This window comes from Jatropha curcas, chromosome 9, assembly GCF_041381405.1.
Source record: "Jatropha curcas cultivar XTBG-Jc1 chromosome 9, XTBG_Jcur_1.0, whole genome shotgun sequence".
Taxonomy (NCBI): Eukaryota; Viridiplantae; Streptophyta; class Magnoliopsida; order Malpighiales; family Euphorbiaceae; genus Jatropha; species Jatropha curcas.
The window spans coordinates 26051863-26071670 of NC_143159.1; the positions used below are offsets into that span (position 1 = coordinate 26051863).

At 30.6% G+C, this 19808-nt stretch overlaps 3 protein-coding genes across 7 annotated transcripts; all 3 read left to right on the top strand.

Annotated features, from left to right (window-relative positions):
• Nucleotides 1–3312: 3312 nt before the first annotated feature.
• LOC105638647 (putative inactive receptor kinase At5g58300) lies at nucleotides 3313–8029 on the top strand. 5 transcript variants are annotated; one of them, XM_012222488.4, is made up of 4 exons: nucleotides 3313–3901; nucleotides 4434–4501; nucleotides 5629–6952; nucleotides 7125–8029. In XM_012222488.4, the coding sequence occupies exons 3-4, from the start codon at nucleotides 5677–5679 to the stop codon at nucleotides 7751–7753; spliced, it is 1905 nt and encodes a 634-aa protein (XP_012077878.1). In that variant the 5' UTR covers nucleotides 3313–3901; nucleotides 4434–4501; nucleotides 5629–5676; the 3' UTR covers nucleotides 7754–8029. The 5 variants fall into 5 exon arrangements, with proteins under 5 accessions (XP_012077878.1, XP_020536838.1, XP_012077868.1 ...); XM_020681179.3 differs by lacking the exon at nucleotides 4434–4501 and adding an exon at nucleotides 5260–5424; XM_037641307.2 differs by lacking the exons at nucleotides 3313–3901; nucleotides 4434–4501 and adding exons at nucleotides 5254–5285; nucleotides 5366–5424.
• Nucleotides 8030–9006: 977 nt separating this feature from the next.
• Nucleotides 9007–10216, top strand: LOC110010174 (uncharacterized). Its single transcript, XM_020681789.3, has 2 exons — nucleotides 9007–9902; nucleotides 9986–10216. Exons 1-2 carry the CDS (start codon nucleotides 9058–9060, stop codon nucleotides 9993–9995), a joined length of 855 nt encoding a protein of 284 aa, XP_020537448.1. The 5' UTR covers nucleotides 9007–9057; the 3' UTR covers nucleotides 9996–10216.
• Nucleotides 10217–12435: 2219 nt separating this feature from the next.
• LOC105638670 (ubiquitin-conjugating enzyme E2-17 kDa) lies at nucleotides 12436–15630 on the top strand. The gene is made up of 5 exons (XM_012222508.4): nucleotides 12436–12579; nucleotides 12663–12756; nucleotides 12873–13000; nucleotides 13734–13838; nucleotides 15213–15630. The coding sequence occupies exons 2-5, from the start codon at nucleotides 12687–12689 to the stop codon at nucleotides 15354–15356; spliced, it is 447 nt and encodes a 148-aa protein (XP_012077898.1). The 5' UTR covers nucleotides 12436–12579; nucleotides 12663–12686; the 3' UTR covers nucleotides 15357–15630.
• The last annotated feature ends 4178 nt before the right edge of the window (nucleotides 15631–19808 follow it).

Genomic DNA, 19808 nt, shown 5'->3' on the forward strand with positions numbered 1-19808 from the left:
TGGGTTTTACTTAATTCTACTCAGCCCTCTCCTCTAGTCCTCTTCATCAAGACGTGATAAAGTTTTAAATCCAACAAAAATAACGTGTTTTTAAATTATAGTGAAATTAATATACGAATACTTTTATTTTTAAAAATTAATTACGAGATCTCTAAATTATAATTTTATTAATACCTTAATTCTTTTATTCAAAATAAATGGATTAAAGTGTTAATAAAAATCATAAGAAAAAGACTAAACTATTTCTAGAAATCATAAATTAGAAACTTCATAATGAGTTTGACTATAATTTATGAACTAATTTCTCAGGCAACTGACAATTAAAAGAGATTATTTTATACATAATGACTAACAAGTCGATGAAATCATAAATTAGAAACTTTATAGTTAGTTTTTTAAAATAAAAATACTTACATGTTAATTTGACTAAAATTCAAATATCAATTCATTTCATTGCCTTCTATAAAACTAAAGAGAAGTCTTGATAAAATATATATGCAAACAATATCATGATATTATATTATTGCAATACTAAGGTTCTTTTTTTTTTTTTTTCTGTACATAACTTGCATAAATTTTTTTTTTTACAATTTTTCGTTATTTGGGATATTTAGAAAAATAAGTTAATGAAAATTTTTATTTTCAAATGAAAAATTAAATCATTTTTAATGAAAATGACTTCTCATTTTCAAGAGAGGAACTTATTATAATATTATAAATTCATATTTTTTTAATTTATTAATTATGGTAGTCGCTACGACCATTCACCACCGTCCACCATCGGCTAACACCGTCCACCACCATCATTCACCAGTTATTTTCATAACTTGCTTTTTTTTTTTTTTTTTTTTTTTTGCATTCTTTTCATATTTAATAATAACATTTTTTAAAATGCGAAATTTCTTCTATTATTAATTTTTTATGGTCTTATTAGTTAAAAAATTGAATATTTTAAACTAATTTTCAATATTCCAACCAAACAACGGAAAATAAGTCATTTGAAAAATATTTTCAAGGAAAAAATTTTTCTAAGAAAATATTTTCCAGAAACAAATGGAATCTAAGTAAAAATATAATATGTAATTTTCACTTTCTTATTTAATTCGTTAAGGAATTTAAATTTTTATAGTAATTTTATTTTTAATAATTTAAGCTTAAATGGAATTCATTGATATCTATTTTAATGTCTTGATATTTGGAAAACTATTAATAATTAATAATTATTTGAAACTTAAAATTAAATTAAAATAGGGCTTCTATGATATAAACATTTATTTTAAATGGATTATATTTTAAAGGCAAAAGGATATGCTCTCCAAGTTTTATGTATTAAAAAAATTGAATTGAATTCCTCTCATCCTAAATCAAAAGAAATGTACAAGAAAGAGATTTGAAAAAAATAATAATTTCCATATAAAAAAAAGAACTAAGGGAAAAAATGCGAACATCCATATGAATTTTTAAATTGTTTCCAAACTTTGAAAAATGATTAATTATACTCTAAACTTAACAAATTAGTTTCAATTACATCCAGCAAGTTAATATCGAACAACATAAAATATTTTAATATTAATTTAAATAAAAAATATTTTTTATATTTGTTTCTCTTTCCAAGCTCTTTTATCTCTCTTTACCTTCCTTTTTCCTCCCTATAAATGTATAAAAAAGTATAATTTTATAACTTTCTTTTCATAAAAATTTTATTATCTTTGATAAAAAAATAAAATTATTTTGAATTCAGGCTTAAAAAGTAGGGGTGGCAAACGGTCGATTCGATTCAAAATCGAATTTTAGAAGGAAGCCAAATTTCCAAGATTAGAATCAAAGGGAACTGAAGTTACTATAAGAATCAAATCAAATCGACTTGATTCGGTCTTTTTTTTATTTTTATAAAATTGCTTCAATTTTAAGCCTAATTGATTGGATTTTATAAAATTGAACCGAGTTATTTTGAAATTTCAATTTAAATCAAAATAAACAAAAAAACTAGGCTTGGTATGAGCGAGCCAATCAAATAAAACAATATTGGTTTGATTTTCGATTTAATTCAATAGACCATTTTGCTCAGCCTATTAAAAAGAACATGTAGGTGGAAGGTGAACAAAGCAAAAAGTTATTTAAATTGATAATTTTTCTTCGATTTTGATTTATTGAATATTATTTGAAATTAATTTTCTAAGTTTAAAGCAAAATGATTTATTTTAAAACTCTAGATACAGTTAAAAAGACATATAAAAGTTTGGAAATTTCTATGTTTATAAAATTAGTCCGCTTGTGACGTAGAGATCATAAGTTCAAGTCACGAAAAAATCTTTTTATAAAAGTGCGGAAAAATTTATACTATATATCAATTCAGCCCAATAGTTAATAAGTTTTTTTGTATACTTTGGTACATTTTTCATTTCAAGATTCATCGACTATAATTTTCCATTACGTTTACTCTGATTTCAAAATTTATTTTTTTAATATTAATACATATTAGTGACAGAGCATAAATAGACATTGCTCTTATTTATATACATTATATAAATATAGAAATAAGACTTTCCTTTCGTCTTTTCATTTCACCTTCACTTTGGATTCTCTCTGTGAAAGGGAAATTCAAAATAAAATAACAAAGTTTTCATTTTTTTTAGTTGTTTAGAATTTTTAAATCATATTAGAAATTTTATTAGAAAATAAAAAAAGGAATTCAAAAGGAAAATTATATTAAAATTGAATATGAATATTTAAAATTGAAAGAAATTGAAATTTTATTTATTTCTATTTTATATTTATTTCTATATCTTTTATTTTTTATTTCTTTACATTGCGTATTTATATTTAACATATTTATTCTATTTCCTATTTAATATTTTATTTCCTATTTATATGAGATGTACTTAACCATCATCAAATTAATAAACACAAATGGTGTAAAATGCATTAACGATAACGATGTGAAATGGTTTTTTATTAACGTAAAAAAGAGTAGAAAAAATTTTGAAACTTTGAAGACTACTTGATTTCTAAAATGCAATTATAAAACTATATAAATAGTAAAAGAAAGAAAGTAATTAATTATCCTTTCAAACAAAAAAAAAAAAAAAAAACGAAGAAAGAAAGAAAGAAAGAAAGAAAGAAAGGATAATTAAAGTAATTAATTAATTAATTATCCTTTCAAACTATATAATTAATTATCCTTTCAAACAAACAAAAAACAGGAAGAAAGTAATTAATTAAATTACAGAATTTCCTTTTCCATGTAAAACTAGTATGCCACCTTAGCGTTACATGCAAGGCGAGTTTGAAGTTTCAAGATGCTTTAGTTTATCACTTCACAGTTCACAGTGGCAAAACTGTAATAATCCGACCCGAAAAGAGTTCTTTTCCTCTGTTTGGTCTCCATTTCACCTTCTCTCTCTCCCTCTGTTCCGGTCTTCACTCTCTTTTGCTTCTTCTCTATTCCTATCTTCTCTGTCATTACAAATAAATTTCCACTTTTTTTTTTTTTCAATTTTTTCCCCTTCTTTTTTACTCCTCAGCGCATAATTTCTTTCTGAATAGTATTGTTTTTTTTAGCTTCAAAGTAAATAAAACACCAAAGTTAAACATAACATACCTGCTCTGTTTCTGCTTTATACCCTCTTAAATGCTGCTGCTCTAATCTTGGGTTCTTTGTCCTTCGAGGGGGGTAAAAGAAAATCCTCGAAGTTCTTGAATTCTAATGTTGTTTCAAAAATTACCCATTTCAGCTAATTCAAGCTTTAATGCTGGATCTGAACAATTTTTTTCATACAGATTCATGTTCTCTTAATTGTTGGGTCCTTTTTGGGAGCTTTATGAGTTTTTAGCAGCTTAAATGGAGCTTGTTTAGCTGAAAAAGGCTTACTGGGTATGAAAGAATTTTGCGTGCTTTCAGGTTCTTTACTTTATCTTCCATTTTTAACTCATTTTTTCAGTTTTTGATGCTTCTGGTGCTTTTTAGATTATTTGATATGGGTAATTGGGTATTTGGTTTGCATTTTATTGCTGCATTTTAGATCTGTCTCATTCTGGATGATTAGTGAGTTTATATTCTAACAAGAATGTTTCACCTTCCTAGCTAATGTGGGTAAGTTTTAATTTTTAAAATTTTTCCGGGTTTGAATTGGATTATTTCAAGAGAATTTTCTTCGTTCGTGATGTTTGCTTTACTTTAAATTTGGGTTTAGATCTCAATAATGCTATTTTTTCAGACTTTTTAGGTGGTCACAGCACAAGATTCAACTTCTTTTCTTTTCTTTTCTTTATTTGCCTTTTGATGCTGAATGTACCTTAGTTGTTCAACTGTTTCAGCGTCTTTTTAGGAAAAAAAGAAAATTTAAGTTTGAGTTGAACTTCTTTTTGTATGGTTAAACTTTAATATTGATACAGTTTTCTGGTTTAGTTTAATATTTTAATGGTGTTAGCAGTCAATGTAGCATGTTACAGGCTTACAGCAACCTTCCTTCCAAGGGGGAGTCCATAGGCGCGTGTTCTGGTATTTTACAACTTCTTGGGGTCTTTGTTGTGTTTTAATTGATTATTGTCTACTTCTAATTTCCTTAAAGGTTGCCCTTTGATGAGAAAACTTATAAATTGGGTTCTTTGGTAGCCCTTTTTTTTTTTTAAAAAAAAAAAGCCATTGTTTATTATTAGTATCTTTGTCTTTTTGAACTTTTGGTATTCAATATTTTTTTTTTTTAATGTTTTTGCCCTGTAGTTATTATAATGGCAGAGCAAGAATTCCATCTAGAGAGCAATAGAATATGATACCAAAAAGTATTACACGTTTGTTTGCTTTATTCATTTTGTGATGCCTTTTGCTCTTGCTTTTGATATATGATTACTTTTTCTAATTGTTCTTAACATTTCTTTAGGAGCTGGTTATAAATAACGAGGGGAAAAAAAGAAGAATGAGCTTAACTTTTTCCATAAGAAAAGTGGAGAGTGATTAGTGGAAAGCGTTTTTAGTTAAAGATGTTGAAATCTATTAATGGTTGTTGAACTACTGCATGCCTTTGCCCCTGTTTTGGGTTCTTCCCATACAAGATTGTTATTGTCATTATTTTTATTTCTTCAATGGCAAACATGAGTATATAACTGCTGCAAAATTCCACTAAAAAATTACATTATTAACTACTTCTAACATCATAAGTAGGCGGTCCTTTTATTTCAGAGGAAAAAAAAAATCTTCAAGCTACTGCAAATGATGTGTTGTACTTATTTCAAGTGTATGTGGCTGTCTTGGTGTTACAGGTTTGTGGTAATTGGATTAATTACTGGTACGTACTAGTTTGTTGAGAAAGGAACTTGGAATTCTAATACAGAACTGACATTTCAATTTTGAACTTCAAAATCTCAGCAATAAGCCTTGAAGAATTGTGTTTGAGAGAGGGAGTTGGAAATGCTATCTCGTGAGAGGTTGTCACTTACTTGCTGTATGTCACTATTATGAAAAGAATGTTGCTTGCTTTAAACCTGAGAAATATAAATCTAATTAGAGGTTGTTTTTGTGTCAATTTAGGTTGCAAGTGCATAACTACATGGCTTTTTCTTGCAATTTTGATGTGATTTCTTTATTTGCTTGCCACCTAATGTTGTCTCATTGTCTCTGCTCTGAATCAGGAGAAAAGTGAGGCCTCCAGGCTTATACCCGGTGCAAATTAACTCCTCATGACGTTGGCTTCAGTTTTTCATTTCATCTTTGTCCTAATTCCCCTTTTTCCTCTAGCCAATGCTGACCTTAATTCAGATAAGCAGGCCCTTCTTAACTTCTCCGCTGCTGTACCCCATCGTCGGTTACTCAATTGGAACTCTACTTCCTCAGTCTGTAATTCTTGGGTGGGTGTCACTTGCGATTCTAATCATACTCGTGTCATCAGACTCAGACTCCCTGGGGTGGGGTTTGTTGGCCATATCCCGGCCAATACACTAAGTAAACTAGATGCCCTTAGGGTCCTTAGTCTTCGATCCAATCTTCTGTACGGTGATCTTCCTTCTGACATTACCTCTCTTCCATCACTCCACTACCTCTACCTCCAGCGCAATAACTTTTCTGGCAAAATTCCTACTTCTTTTTCCTCACAACTCAATGTACTGGATCTCTCATTTAATTCTTTTTCAGGCAACATTCCTCAAACCATAGCAAATTTGACACAACTCACAGGTTTGAACTTACAGAACAACACCCTTTCTGGACCCATTCCTGATCTTAACCGCACTAGGCTTAGGCGTTTGAATTTAAGCTTCAACCATCTCAATGGCTCCATTCCATTGTCCCTTCAAAAGTTCCCCAGTTCATCCTTCATTGGAAACTCTCTATTATGTGGACTGCCTCTTAATCCTTGCTCCCCTGTTGTGCCTCCACGTTCCCCTTCTCCTGCTTCCTCTCCCCCACCAGCAACCCCTCATAAGCGAGGCTCGAAAACAAAACTGGCAATGGGAGCCATAATTGCCATTGCTGTAGGAGGGTTTGCAATACTGTTTCTTCTCGTTTTAATCATTTTGTGCTGCTGTTTGAAGAAAAAGGATAACGGTGGTAGTAGTGTATTGAAAGGGAAGGCTGTTAGTGGTGGGAGGGGCGAGAAGCCCAAGGAGGAGTTTGGGAGTGGAGTGCAAGAACCTGAGAAGAACAAGCTGGTGTTCTTTGAAGGTTGCTCGTACAATTTTGACCTTGAGGATTTATTAAGGGCTTCTGCTGAAGTATTAGGAAAGGGTAGTTATGGTACTGCTTATAAGGCTGTATTGGAGGAATCAACAACAGTTGTAGTGAAGAGGTTGAAGGAAGTATTGGTGGGGAAGAGAGATTTTGAACAGCAGATGGAGATTGTGGGGAGGGTTGGGCAGCACCAAAATGTTGTTCCACTCCGCGCTTATTATTACTCAAAGGATGAGAAGCTTCTAGTTTATGACTATATCCAAGGTGGCAGCTTATCTGCACTTTTGCATGGTATGTTTTAACCCATAAGAAGCTTTTCTACAAGTGGCCTTACAAGCAATTGAATGATGTTTCCATTTATTTTTACATGGAATTTATGGATAATTTCATTTGCAGCAACTTATTATTTCCATATCTAGATAATTTTGCTTATATTGTAAAATCAACCTTTGTTTGATGACAGGAAATAGGCAAGCAGGTAGAACTCCACTAGACTGGGATACTAGAGTAAAGATTGCTCTCGGAACTGCGAAGGGAATTGCTCACCTCCATTCTGCAGGTGGTCCGAAATTTACTCATGGAAACATAAAGTCCTCAAATGTCCTCCTCAACCAAGAACATGATGGTTGCATCTCTGATTTTGGCCTGACCCCTCTTATGAATGTTCCTGCAACTCCATCTCGGAGTGCAGGTTATCGTGCGCCTGAAGTTATTGAAACCCGTAAACACACTCATAAATCAGACGTTTACAGCTTTGGGGTGCTCCTGCTTGAGATGCTGACAGGAAAAGCTCCACTCCAATCACCAGCACGTGACGACATGGTCGATCTCCCTCGCTGGGTGCAGTCGGTTGTAAGGGAAGAGTGGACAGCTGAGGTTTTTGATGTTGAGCTGATGAGATACCAAAATATTGAAGAAGAAATGGTGCAAATGTTACAAATTGGGATGGCTTGTGTAGCAAAGGTGCCGGACATGCGACCAAACATGGATGAAGTTGTCAGAATGATTGAAGAAATTCGGCAATCCGACTCAGAGAACCGGCCATCTTCTGAGGAGAATAAATCTAAGGACTCAAATTTGCAGACTCCATGATCGACTAAAAGTTGCTCTTTCATTTCAAGATCAAGATTGAACATTTCCAATGAACATGTCTTGTAAGGTTTCCCAAAGCATTCTTCGAAGTCTTATGTGCATGTGCAGCTTCATATAGTGTGAATTTGTCCAAAAAAAATTTTCAGCTTTGTTTTAGCTTTCATTTTTTAAAAAATTTCAATTAGGTGGGTTTCTCTTGATTTGTTGTAATATTTAATTCAACATTCTGAATGAATTGATGACCTTTGAATCAATAATTTTTCAAATGTTCCTTCATACTTTTGGCTGGTGGGAATGCATATTTTCCATGGATGGTTGAACTGCCCAAAAGCAGAGATACAAATTATTATTATTGTTATTATTATTATTATTATTATTGTTATTGTGTTTTTTTTTTGAGAAAAATTTAACTAGAATTTCATTAAATTAATTGGAAACTGTATACAAATATAAGATACAAATCAATATATTTTTATATTTTTATATAGAAAGCCTAATTATAAATTGCTTATATAAAGAATTAAAAAAATAAAAACACAATCTTAATTTGAAGTGTATGATCGAGTTGATAGAATATAATATTTACATCATAGGCAATCGCTTGCTCTACTTGGTGGTTATTCATGACCACTGTTTGATTTCATGGTCTTTCTACAAGTCCGATCTGATTACTTTCAAATTTCTTCATTTTATTGGAGAGGAGATATGTATTTCTTTCTGCATAACTATCCAAATAATAAAAGACTCTAGACCGAATTACTATAATTGTGATAATAATAACTCAAAATTAAATCTGAGGACAAAATTTCAAAGGCAACAATAAATTCAATATATGGACGATAATAATTTAGATCAGTAAACAAATATGAGAATTATTTGCAAAAAATCAGAAAAAAAAAAAAGAAAAGGGTGACCAACGGCGAGAGCTCACTGGTAGCTGCCTGTGGAAGAAGGGCTACCGTGAAAGAAGAGAAAAGAATTTTTAGGTTTTCAGACAGAGAGAGGGGGAGAGATAAAACATACAAACTTGAATGAAATTATTGTTATTGTTATTATTATTATTATTATTATTACTATTATTATTATTAATTTTGCTATAATGGCTGTTTTTTTTTTTGAACCGCTATGGTGGCAGTTTTACAAGCAGTCAAGCATTGACAATGAGATTTACCAAAAATGGATGAGGTCCTTCCGAACGTGGAAAACTTAAAGCCAACATTTTCAAACTTACAAATTACACCCAACATCCAAAACAAAATTTGGTCTGGTTATCCTTCAGGCTCGGAGACGATGGAACTCCAATAATGAGGCTAGCTAGAATGGGGGTTTCTAGCTACTCTCGAGCTCCCCCATTGCAAGACCCTCTTCCACCTTCTCTTCCTCCTCCTCCTCCTCCTCCTCATCTTTCTCCTGTTTCCTCAAAAAGGTCAATCCTCTCCATTGCATTCCCGCTCCCTTCTGTAGCGGAAGAACCGGAGCAGGAGCTTGAAGAACAAAAAGAAACCAAAGAGAAAGAAGAAAAATTAAAGCAAGAAGATGAAGACGAAGACGAAGAAGAAGAAAGAAACCGTTCACATTGTTTCCTATGCTACGGATGGATGTTCTTCGGATTATTCTTTGCATCATTTTTCATTCTCACAATTTACCTTGTATTCGTATTCAAACTCCAACCAGCATTGCCTATAGTTTCCATTTCAAAGCTTGACTTCCCTTGGCTACATTTTCCAGACAGAAATTTCACTCTCTTGGATGCTAATGTTCTAACACAAATCCAGGTATTCAACGACAATGAAGAGACTGTCCTCGACTATGGCCGGATAAAGGTTCAATTATTCTTGGATCATATCCAACTGGGAGAGACAATGGTAGCCGGATTTTCCCAGAAGGCAAAGAACCTGACATTCTTGAACATGAGAACCCAAGTCAGGAATTCTTTGGTTAATGCAGATTATGCCAAGAAATTACAAGCAAGTGCAAAGAACAATCAGATAGTTCTAGATATTGTTTTAAGTGGAAACATTGGGTTTGAAATTGGATTATTAAAGATGAATGGGATGCCTTCTTTAATAGCATGTCAGGACATCAAGCAATTTGAAGTTGATTTTGCTGACAAACCTAAAGAATGCAAAGTTGAAATCTTTGGTTTCAGGTAACATTTTTCTTTCTCTTTTTCAGTTACATGGCCTTGGAAATTTTCTTCCATTTAGTTGTGCAGTTTTATTTGGTACACAGGAATATTTAGAAGGAGGTTCACAATTTCCTGATCTCCTGCATATGAGGAAGATGGCTACACTGGACATTGCAATGACTGTCAACTGAAGGCCGTCAGTTTAAGGAACAAATTAAGTTTATTGGCTTTCTAATCAGTTAAATTAACAAGATATATTATTGTCTTTATAATTTAAATATAAAGGAATGAATTTTTAATGTAAAGTGATAAATTATTATATAATTTTGTTATTATATCTTGGGTAGGGGTGTTAAAACCCGATTGGCGCGACGGATTCGAATTTAACATGCGACATGATTGGAGTTAATGCGAACACGATTCGTAAACACAATATAGACCTTCTAATTAAAAGTGTTATATATGAACCATGCGTGTCAAAAAAAACTTGACTTGACACATGTAATACGTATAACCCAATTAGTATATATATTATATATAAAATTATTTTTTCACTCTTAATTAAATAGTTAGATGAATTATATGAGTTAACACGTAAACAACCCATTTAAATTCATTCCATAAATGACTCATTTATTTATAATACGAATCCATTTAAACTCATTTCTAATCTATTTAATTTTCATGTTAGAAGAATCGTATTCTCGTGTTATGATCCATTTTGACGCCCCTAATCTCGAATATCTTAATATCCTTTGAATATGAGACTATTCTCGTTTCGAATTTGTAGTTATCCCATTCCATAAATACTTTTTTCAGTGATGGAAATTATATTCTTAGTTTTTAGTATTACAGTTATCCCTTTTTGAATTCATTTAAATTCTAATGTACCAACAAAAAAGTAATAGGACTTTTGAGTAATATATTATAGTAAAATAATAATTTCAAAAACTTATAAGCTAACGATAAAAAAAGCCGAACCTTTTTGGAAAATTACAATTGTATCTAAATCTTTCAAAATAAATTTTTTTATCCTAACTTTTAAAGATGCATTATAGTTGCTCCCATTTGAAGTTATACCATCATGTTTTGCAATTATACCATCATCATTATAATATTATATATATTACATATATTAATATTAATAATGTGAGATAACAGATAATTTAGTTAAATAAATAAGTTTTTGTTGTAATTGAAAAAATTTTTTTGTTTTATTTGGTTTTCTTATTATAACTTCTAAATTTGTGATTATTTGGAAAATAGATGCAGAGTATTTGTGATACTCTTTTAGCGGGGATATGCATTTTTTATTTATTGTGTCTTCTCATGTTTCCTCGTGTGAAAAGTTGTGTTTATAGTTTGAAACATAAAATGAATTATTAACTCTTTGTTGTTGGAGAATTTAGATCTTCAAATTCGAATAGATTTTACTTATCAATAAAATTTGGTAGCACAGTGTCTACATTAACATTTAATATTTTAAATTCATACGCAGTTGCTAGGTGAGCAAGTTTTCAAAAAGACAAAATTGTACAAAATTTCTCTCATGTCTTATCTGATATGCGGAAGTCACTTGGTTCAAAATGAATATCACTCACAAAATATAATAATTAAAATTTTATAAGGATAATCCAAGATAGCATGGTTAGTGATTGAAGCGACTAAATTCCACCTTTGGTGATCTCATGATCGAGTTATAGAGTTGATATTTTAAAAAAGCCTTTTAACATGGTCTGAAAGGGATTAATATCTCATCTAACTATTAAATGGTCTTTTAACGGGAGATGAAAGGACACTCGGATATCCTTGCCAGTTAAAAAAAAAGTTGACAATATTTCTGATTAAAAATTTTACAAAAATGATAATGATTTTACACGTATAATTCTCTCCACGTCCTAACCAAACAAGGTGATGAAACCATAGTTTTTAAATCTGGATCAGATCCATCGGTTCAATTGGTCTGACAGGTTCAATATTTTGCTAGTCCAACATACTTTTGGTGCATGTTCCATTGAAATATTAACCACTAAGAAAAATATATTGACGTGTCAAATTGTTTAAATAAATTATTTTAATAATAGGTTACTTTTTCTCAGAATTAATATATCACTCATTAATGAGCAAAAAACAATTATAATTATAATTATCAATAAGTTTTTTCTTAGATAAAATTTTATTCAATTTCTATCACCTTTTTCATAACTTTAAAAAATATAATTATTAAACCTATCATGTGTAGAAATTATTGAAAATCACTCTAATTTTATTAGAATATAAGTAGCAATTATTAAATCTAAACTTTTTAACTTTTTTTTTTCAAAATATTATAATATGTAATTTTATTTCAATGATTTGCTAAACTCATTATTATTCTGAAATTTAACTATGTTAGTATTCTTATTTTTAATAAAATTATTTATTTTTAATAAAATATTTAATATATATTAAATTAATTACTTATCAATCCTTTAACTTTTGATCCTCTGTCTTTACCGGGTCGGGTTTGAAAATATTGGGTTAAACCAAAATGAATAAATAATAAATAAATGAATAAAGCGTACGACGGACGTTGATCTTACGCTAATCAATGCCAGAACGAAAATTCTAGAAGCCGAAGCAAGCCAATTCTTTACTCTCTGGCCTATAAGTGCTCTCTATCTGCTGTTCTTCCTGTTACCCTTTGTTTCTCTCACAGGTTACCCTCTGTCTTTCTCTCTGCCTTCTCTCTCTTTCTGTTACTGATCTAGTATCTGATTGACTGGTTCTTATGAGTTTCAGGATTTATTTCATCAATTCGATTTCATGGCGTCCAAGCGCATTCTCAAAGAGCTCAAAGATTTGCAGAAAGATCCTCCTACCTCTTGCAGTGCTGGTATTTTCGAATTTCCATAGCTATCTGCTTTATTGATCTTCAATTTTTAACTTTAATTTGTTTTGTGTGTATGTATTTGTGATATATATGTTTATCTCCTCATCGTAATGATATAGGTCCCGTGGCTGAGGACATGTTCCATTGGCAAGCAACAATTATGGGACCTACTGATAGTCCTTATGCAGGAGGAGTCTTCTTAGTTTCTATTCATTTCCCTCCTGATTATCCTTTTAAGCCTCCTAAGGTAATTGATTTGATAAGAGATGCATTAAATTATCAATTTGCATCTTTTCTCAAGTGTTGAGTGGCTACTGTGGATAATTATCTAGTGGGTCTTTGTATAATTATTAAGCGTGCTCAAATATGGTAGTTGTCGAGGATTTGCTATATAATTTTTTCACTATTCTGAAATTTTGGATCAAAGTTAGTTTCATTGTCGGTGCTAGAGCCCAAAGTAAAAGAGAAAGTAGAATGGGTGATAGCTAAATTATATTCGTGGAGGATGTGAGGTTTACTCTAGCTAAAGTCAATCACCTGTATACCTAAATGGGAAATCATATGATCTTTTCTAGAAGTTTACTGATTTTCTTATATTTTTTTTAGTTCTACATATGTTAGTTGATGACATTCTTGAATTGAAAATGATATATTTGAGCTTCTCTTTGCATATGAAAGGTGATACTTTTGAAGTATTTATTAGTATAGTGTTATCTTTAGTACTTTTCCCGGCAGATACGCATGTGCTGTTTGTATTTAAAGTCTCCTTTTCTGTCCATCTCTCTCTCTCTCTCTCTCTCTCTCTCTCTCTCTCCCCCCATTTTTTATATGTTGGAGTAATCAAATTTTGATTTATTTCTTGTCAATTTCTCATGGTAGTTGTACTTTATTTTTCTTGGGGTCAGACAATGTCTTGCGTTTTGAATATTTGGTTTTGGCATTGTGGAGATATGATCCTAATGATGGAATGTATATATCAGGTTGCATTTAGGACAAAAGTCTTCCATCCAAACATTAATAGTAATGGGAGCATATGCTTGGATATTCTGAAGGAACAGTGGAGCCCAGCGCTAACTATCTCCAAGGTTTGATTTGTTTTTACATACTGAGGTGCATGGTATTGGTAAGCTTGATAAATTGAATGTTCATGAACAATCAGCAGATCAACCATTTTTAAGGAAATATGATGTATACATATGGTCTCTCTTGTTCTCTTTCTGTCTCTGTATGTGGGATAAATATATGCTCCTGATGCACAATGTTAAAAATATGATGCTTCTTATCTAATGTGAGGTTGATAGATTAAATTATCTATGTAATGCTGGTAAAAATCATAAGATTGATCACATTGGTATTTGTTTGCTTGATGGTGGTACCTGAGTTTGTTTGCTGCGAATTATTGTAGTATGTCAGGTATTGCAAATTGTTTCTAGCCTGTGATAGGATTGTTGGATACCCATTTGAACCCAATCTGACTGGGGTGGGTAAAACCCAATCCATTTGAAGATGGGGTAGATATGGATTTTTAAAAATAAAACCCGACCTGCTCATACAAGCTCTGTTTTTTTTTTTTTTTTTTTTTTTTCCTTTTGATCTTAGCCTATGTTTACTAATTTTTCTACTTTTTTTTTTTTTTTTTTTACTAAAACTGACTCGCTCCACCCCGTGCCTGCATTTAATCTTGCGGGCGGGTATTGGTATTAAAAAACTAGCCCCATACTTAACCTATCACCATCCTTGATCTCTATACTTGTGAGTTGTGACATGTTCTAGTATGCAGTTTCTTAAATTTTAATCTCCCATCACGACTATGAAGTAGTTATACTTTTTGAATGTTCCCCCTTCTGAACATAATATTTAATTCCCTTGTAAGAAAATAATGTAAAATGATGGAAGTCAAAGGAGGAATCTCTTCTAGTTAAAATGTTATTTAATGTTCTGAAATTGCAACAGTGACCTTCAACTCCTGCTTGTACCCAAGCAAGCAGTTGCAGAACAAGACTTCCAACATATATGAGGGGGAGCGGATGTAAAAATGAGAGAAAAATATTTTTAATTGTGGCATAATATGAAAAAATTTTAAATGTGGTGTGTTAATAGTTGCAATTTTAAGGATATATATATTAAATGCACAAGTAACAAATATAATTCAAGGAAACTTAATTGTCAATTACTTATTTTCTATGGCCCCCAACCCAAACTACAAATTTGCTCTGCCCTTGTGCCCATTCAGTTGGGCTGCAAGTCTTTTTCAATGTCTGTTTTAGTTGCATTAACATTTTTGATAGTAAGATATCTAGACATGGTGAGATATACTGTCTCGAACTGGTATTTAAATGCACATTTAAAATGGTTTTGAAGTTTGGATGAGCTTTCATGTTAAATTCAAAAACACTAGAAGTATTAGCATTGTACTAGTGGAATCTTTCATAGTAACCATCTGTTTTTTCTTTCAGTAGGTGCTATTGTCTATATGTTCTCTGTTGACTGATCCGAATCCTGATGATCCGCTTGTGCCTGAAATCGCTCACATGTACAAGACTGACAAGGTCAAGTATGAGGCCACTGCTCGCAGCTGGACACAGAAATATGCCATGGGGTAATACGGAACAAGACCTATACAGAATTAGAAATGGTTTGCTACCCCTTGATTGTGATATTGGCTAGGTAAAATAATGGAAGCGGTCTAAATGCCTTGTTTCTTTCGTATCATTGTGTTGCAGACAAAGTTGGGAAAATATCTTCTTAGCCTGTGAATATATATTTGAACCTATTTGAACAGTGAAAGAACGAGAGAGTAGTAAAAACTTGTAATATAACCTGCTCTTGTTGTTTGGTGAGCTGCTTTTGCCTTTAATTTGATTACTTATTGTGTAATGTTGAATGCTTTGAATATCGAGTCGGATTAGGTACCTTACCTTACGGAACTTTGCTAGGTAGTAGTAGTGACATTCTTGATTCTTCAATAAGCCAAACCTTACTGACTGGTCAAAAGAAAGTTGCATACTGAAATGTTAACAGGTGAATAACAAAAAATCCCTCTGAGGTTTTAACTAATATGGATCTCCATTGCTGTAGTTTTACATGTAGCCTGTTTTTAGCACTTGTGAAATTGTAAGATTTTGAGACGCTGCAATGTTTTGTAATATACAATTTAAGGATTAAAAAGAAAACGTTGTTGCTGCCAAGGAGGGAGAATATGTATCTGTTGTGCTGAAGAGTTCCCTTAGGAATTGATGAATTACAGAAAGGATATGAAAGACTTCTTTTACTGTTTCAATTTTGTTGCTTATGCACATTATTATTTCTCATTTGAAACTCATTATTATTATATGAATTCACTTATTAACTTTACAAAACAAACCTTGTGGCACATTGATCTTTACTAGAAAACTTTATTAAAATGCTGTTTTCTTTTATCCCTGAAGATACAAACAAATTGATCTTGACTGATTGAATTTAGAGCGTTTAATTTGCCTTGCTTATTTTTAACTTGCAAGTCAATTTAAAAATAAACAATTAAATTGTTTTGGTAAAGGATTTAAAAATTATATTTTTAAATAGTTTATATGTTTAGTGGATAGATGTTTAAAAAATTTATTATAATTATAAAAAAAGGGTATATTAATTGAATAAAAAATTTAAGGGGTTCATCGAAAATAAAAGTAGCGTTGGTACAACTATATATATTAAAGTGGCATTATGTGTTAATAGTAGAATTGAAAATGGGATTAAGATTGTACAACTATAATGACTGTGATGTGTTACATAATTATGTTGTTTGAATTGTGACATTAACAGGAACTTGTGCAATCTCCTAGTGGCCCCAACCAACCTTAAAGAGATAAGTATATATGAAACTTTTGTACTAAGGGAACCTAATTTTTAACTATTTAAACTTCAAAACTCCATTGTGAAATGCATGGTTTCAACTGTTGCATATGTAGGGCATGAGATTATGATAGTTTCTTTGAAAATTATTGATAGATATTTCATGATTTATAGTCTTAAATTATTTTTAAATATTTATATAAAAATGTATTATCACCATATCACTTTGTTTTTAAGCAATTGGATTTTGGATGATCAGTCAGTCACTGACTCATACCTCCAATTTAATGGGTACTATAGTGTCCTTTTGCTTTCTTTTTAAGCTAACAACCAACTCAAAGTTTTATATTTCTCTTTCAAAGTTATACTATTAATTCTTATTAATTTGAATGTGCTTTGCCAATGTGTCCCTGTTTTGCATTTGGTTGTGTTTTCTTTTTCTTACTCCAAGTTATAATTATGTTTTGTTGATTTGATTCCTATTAAAATGAAAAAGGAATGTCTTTATGTTATAATGTTGGAGAATTATTATTTTATTGTGAAATGAAATAAAATTTCTTGTTCATGCTTTTATTTTATACCTTGACTCCCGTGTATTATGTCTTTCACAAACTCATTTTCCAAAATCTTGTAAATAATATATAAAAAAAAGGCCAACTCATTGTTTGGAATAAATTAATTCCATACTGCATTGATCTCGGTAGCTACGCCACTTACAGAATTCAACCAACCTAAAAGCGCATGGGTCATATAATCCGCAGAACGGCGTATAAATTTTATGGAAATTCGTTTACAAATCTAAAATTTTTTATGTTTGGTATGAAAAAAAATAAAGAATTAAATTTTACGAATTCAATTATATGAATTTGAATATAATTAAACTAAAATCTACCAAGAAAAGGTGAAACTTTTGAAATAAAATTGTGACTGAGTCCCGAGTCGGATTAGGCAATCTGTGATAATTGGGTCTGGATACAGGTGGTTTATACCGAAAAAAAATTATGCCAAGGGTAATTTAGGAATAAAAGCAAATGAATTTTCATATTCCAAACATGAAAAATTCTTTCACAAATTAATTCTATTTAAAATTCATTTGCAAATAAATTCCATATCTTAAGTTCATTTATATCAAATGAAGTCTAAATATTCAAAAAAAAAAATATACTATCAAAATTATTGTGGGGGTAATTACGATATAATTTGTAAGTTTTAACAAATACACTAATAAGGAACTTCATTTTCAAAATTACATTATTTAGTTCTTATTTTCGTTACACAATAAAGTCTAATGATTAATTTTTCATTAAATATTTATAAAATACCAAAAGATAATAACGTAAAATTATAAAAATTGAGATTCTTATCGGAGATTTCACCTAACAATAAGAACTATATAGTAATTATTTTTAAGAGTTTTACATTTTACATCCACTCGATAAAAACTTAACAATTGAATTTTTAAAGTGAAATGAGAACTCCTTATTTATTTTTCTCTTATATCAAAAGTAAAAAAAAAAAAAAAATTTACTTTTATTTTGGAAATATTATGATAAAAACATACTTTATCATACAATTACAAGAATACATTTTATTTTTTGTAACTACGAAATGAGAGTCCGCTTTGTCTCTTTCCGGATCTATCCCGTGCAAATCCAAATTAATCCCACCAATCGACTTCGACACCAGATGGCCTGAAAAATGAAAAACGGTTAAAAGGTACAAAGGTGTCCCAATGATTTGTAATCACACTTTATGAGACATAATAATAGACAGTAAAAATGCCAGAGGTAAATAGTAATTCGATTTGGTCACGTTTCTTTCTGTTATTTCTGTTCACAAGCGTGCTATGACGCAGCAGCAGTTTCCTCCTCTTCTTTAGCTAACGAACCTTTCGGTTGCTTTTGAGGGCATTTTGGACTTTCATTTTAATTTATCAAACATTTATGGATTTATAAAATTATATATATTAAATATTTTAACTTATAAATTATTTTATTAAACATTTTAATTAAATTAATTAATTTATATTTTTCATAAAAAAATTAAAATACTAAAAGCTACTATTATTGTTAATATTTTTCATACTTTTATGGGGCCAAATAGTAATTGTGGTTAAAAGAACTCGAATTCGAAACCTTTCATTCCCTACATAAGTAAAAGGACCAACCAAATCACCACCTGATTGGCTTGTAAATTATTTTTAAAGCATAATAGATTTAAGTTTAAATTGAAATCTTTTTTAAAAAAAAATTCTCAATTCATTTTTAACTGACATAATATAAATAAATCATAACATAATTATACAAAAAAAAAATGAAAAATCTAAATATAAAGAATTGAAATCTTTTATTGAGAGATAATTTTGGCAAAAAAAATTCTTTCAAGTAGTAATAGGTTATTTTTTAAAATTGAATTATAAGATAAAGTTTCTACAATTATTTTTTTTTTAGAAAAGCAGGGGCAATTTTCTAAAATTAAACAAAAAAATTTTTCCTCTAAATTTGATATATTTTGCAAAATATTTGTATTTTTGCCCTCTAAAATTTCAAAATCATTTTTCTCTCCTGATATATATATATATATATACCCCCAATTTTCTTTTACTTTTATTTTCGCTGTCTAATACGTAAAATTTAATTTCTCCACTGCACAAAGGGTCGACCTTCATTTTAAAGAAGTCAAAAAAAATATTTTTTTTTTCAAAAAAATTACAGGAACTCCGTAGAAAAATCATCAAATGCCAAATCAGCATCATATGGAAACTTCTTTACCCTATTAATAAATAAAAAACTGTCTTTGAAGCCTTTGATAGAAACTATCAAAAGTAGCAATAATAAAAGACGACCTGTCGTGGTTCCAGAAATAACCTAATAAGTGCAAAGACGACCTGTCGTGGTTCCAGAAATAACCTAATAAGTGCGTTACGTGTTAAACAACAGTGCTTTTGACAGGTCAATGGTCAAACCGACAACCACTTGCCGGAGGTACCTACAGTAGTACCAGACTACTTGTGTACCAATTTCAACATCGGACTCGTCATTGAATACGCTTGGTTGTAACCCAACTCATAACTCAGAAAGAACTCTGCGGAATTAATGATTTTAAGTTATCCATTCGATTTTCATTAGTTAAATTATGAATTTGATTATCTGTAATGGAAATTCCTCTTATTTTCTATATCGGAATAATCTAAATATCTATTCTGCTTACATCCCTATTTGAGA

Coding starts and splice junctions, on each gene's coding strand:
- LOC105638647 (XM_012222488.4), top strand. CDS start 5,677: ATGACGTTGGCTTCAGTTTTTCATTTCATCTTTGTCCTAATTCCCCTT. Junction 6,953..7,124: donor CTTATCTGCACTTTTGCATG/GTATGTTTTAAC, acceptor GTTTGATGACAG/GAAATAGGCAAGCAGGTAGA.
- LOC110010174 (XM_020681789.3), top strand. CDS start 9,058: ATGAGGCTAGCTAGAATGGGGGTTTCTAGCTACTCTCGAGCTCCCCCA.
- LOC105638670 (XM_012222508.4), top strand. CDS start 12,687: ATGGCGTCCAAGCGCATTCTCAAAGAGCTCAAAGATTTGCAGAAAGAT. Junction 12,757..12,872: donor TCCTACCTCTTGCAGTGCTG/GTATTTTCGAAT, acceptor GTAATGATATAG/GTCCCGTGGCTGAGGACATG. Junction 13,839..15,212: donor CAGCGCTAACTATCTCCAAG/GTTTGATTTGTT, acceptor TTCTTTCAGTAG/GTGCTATTGTCTATATGTTC.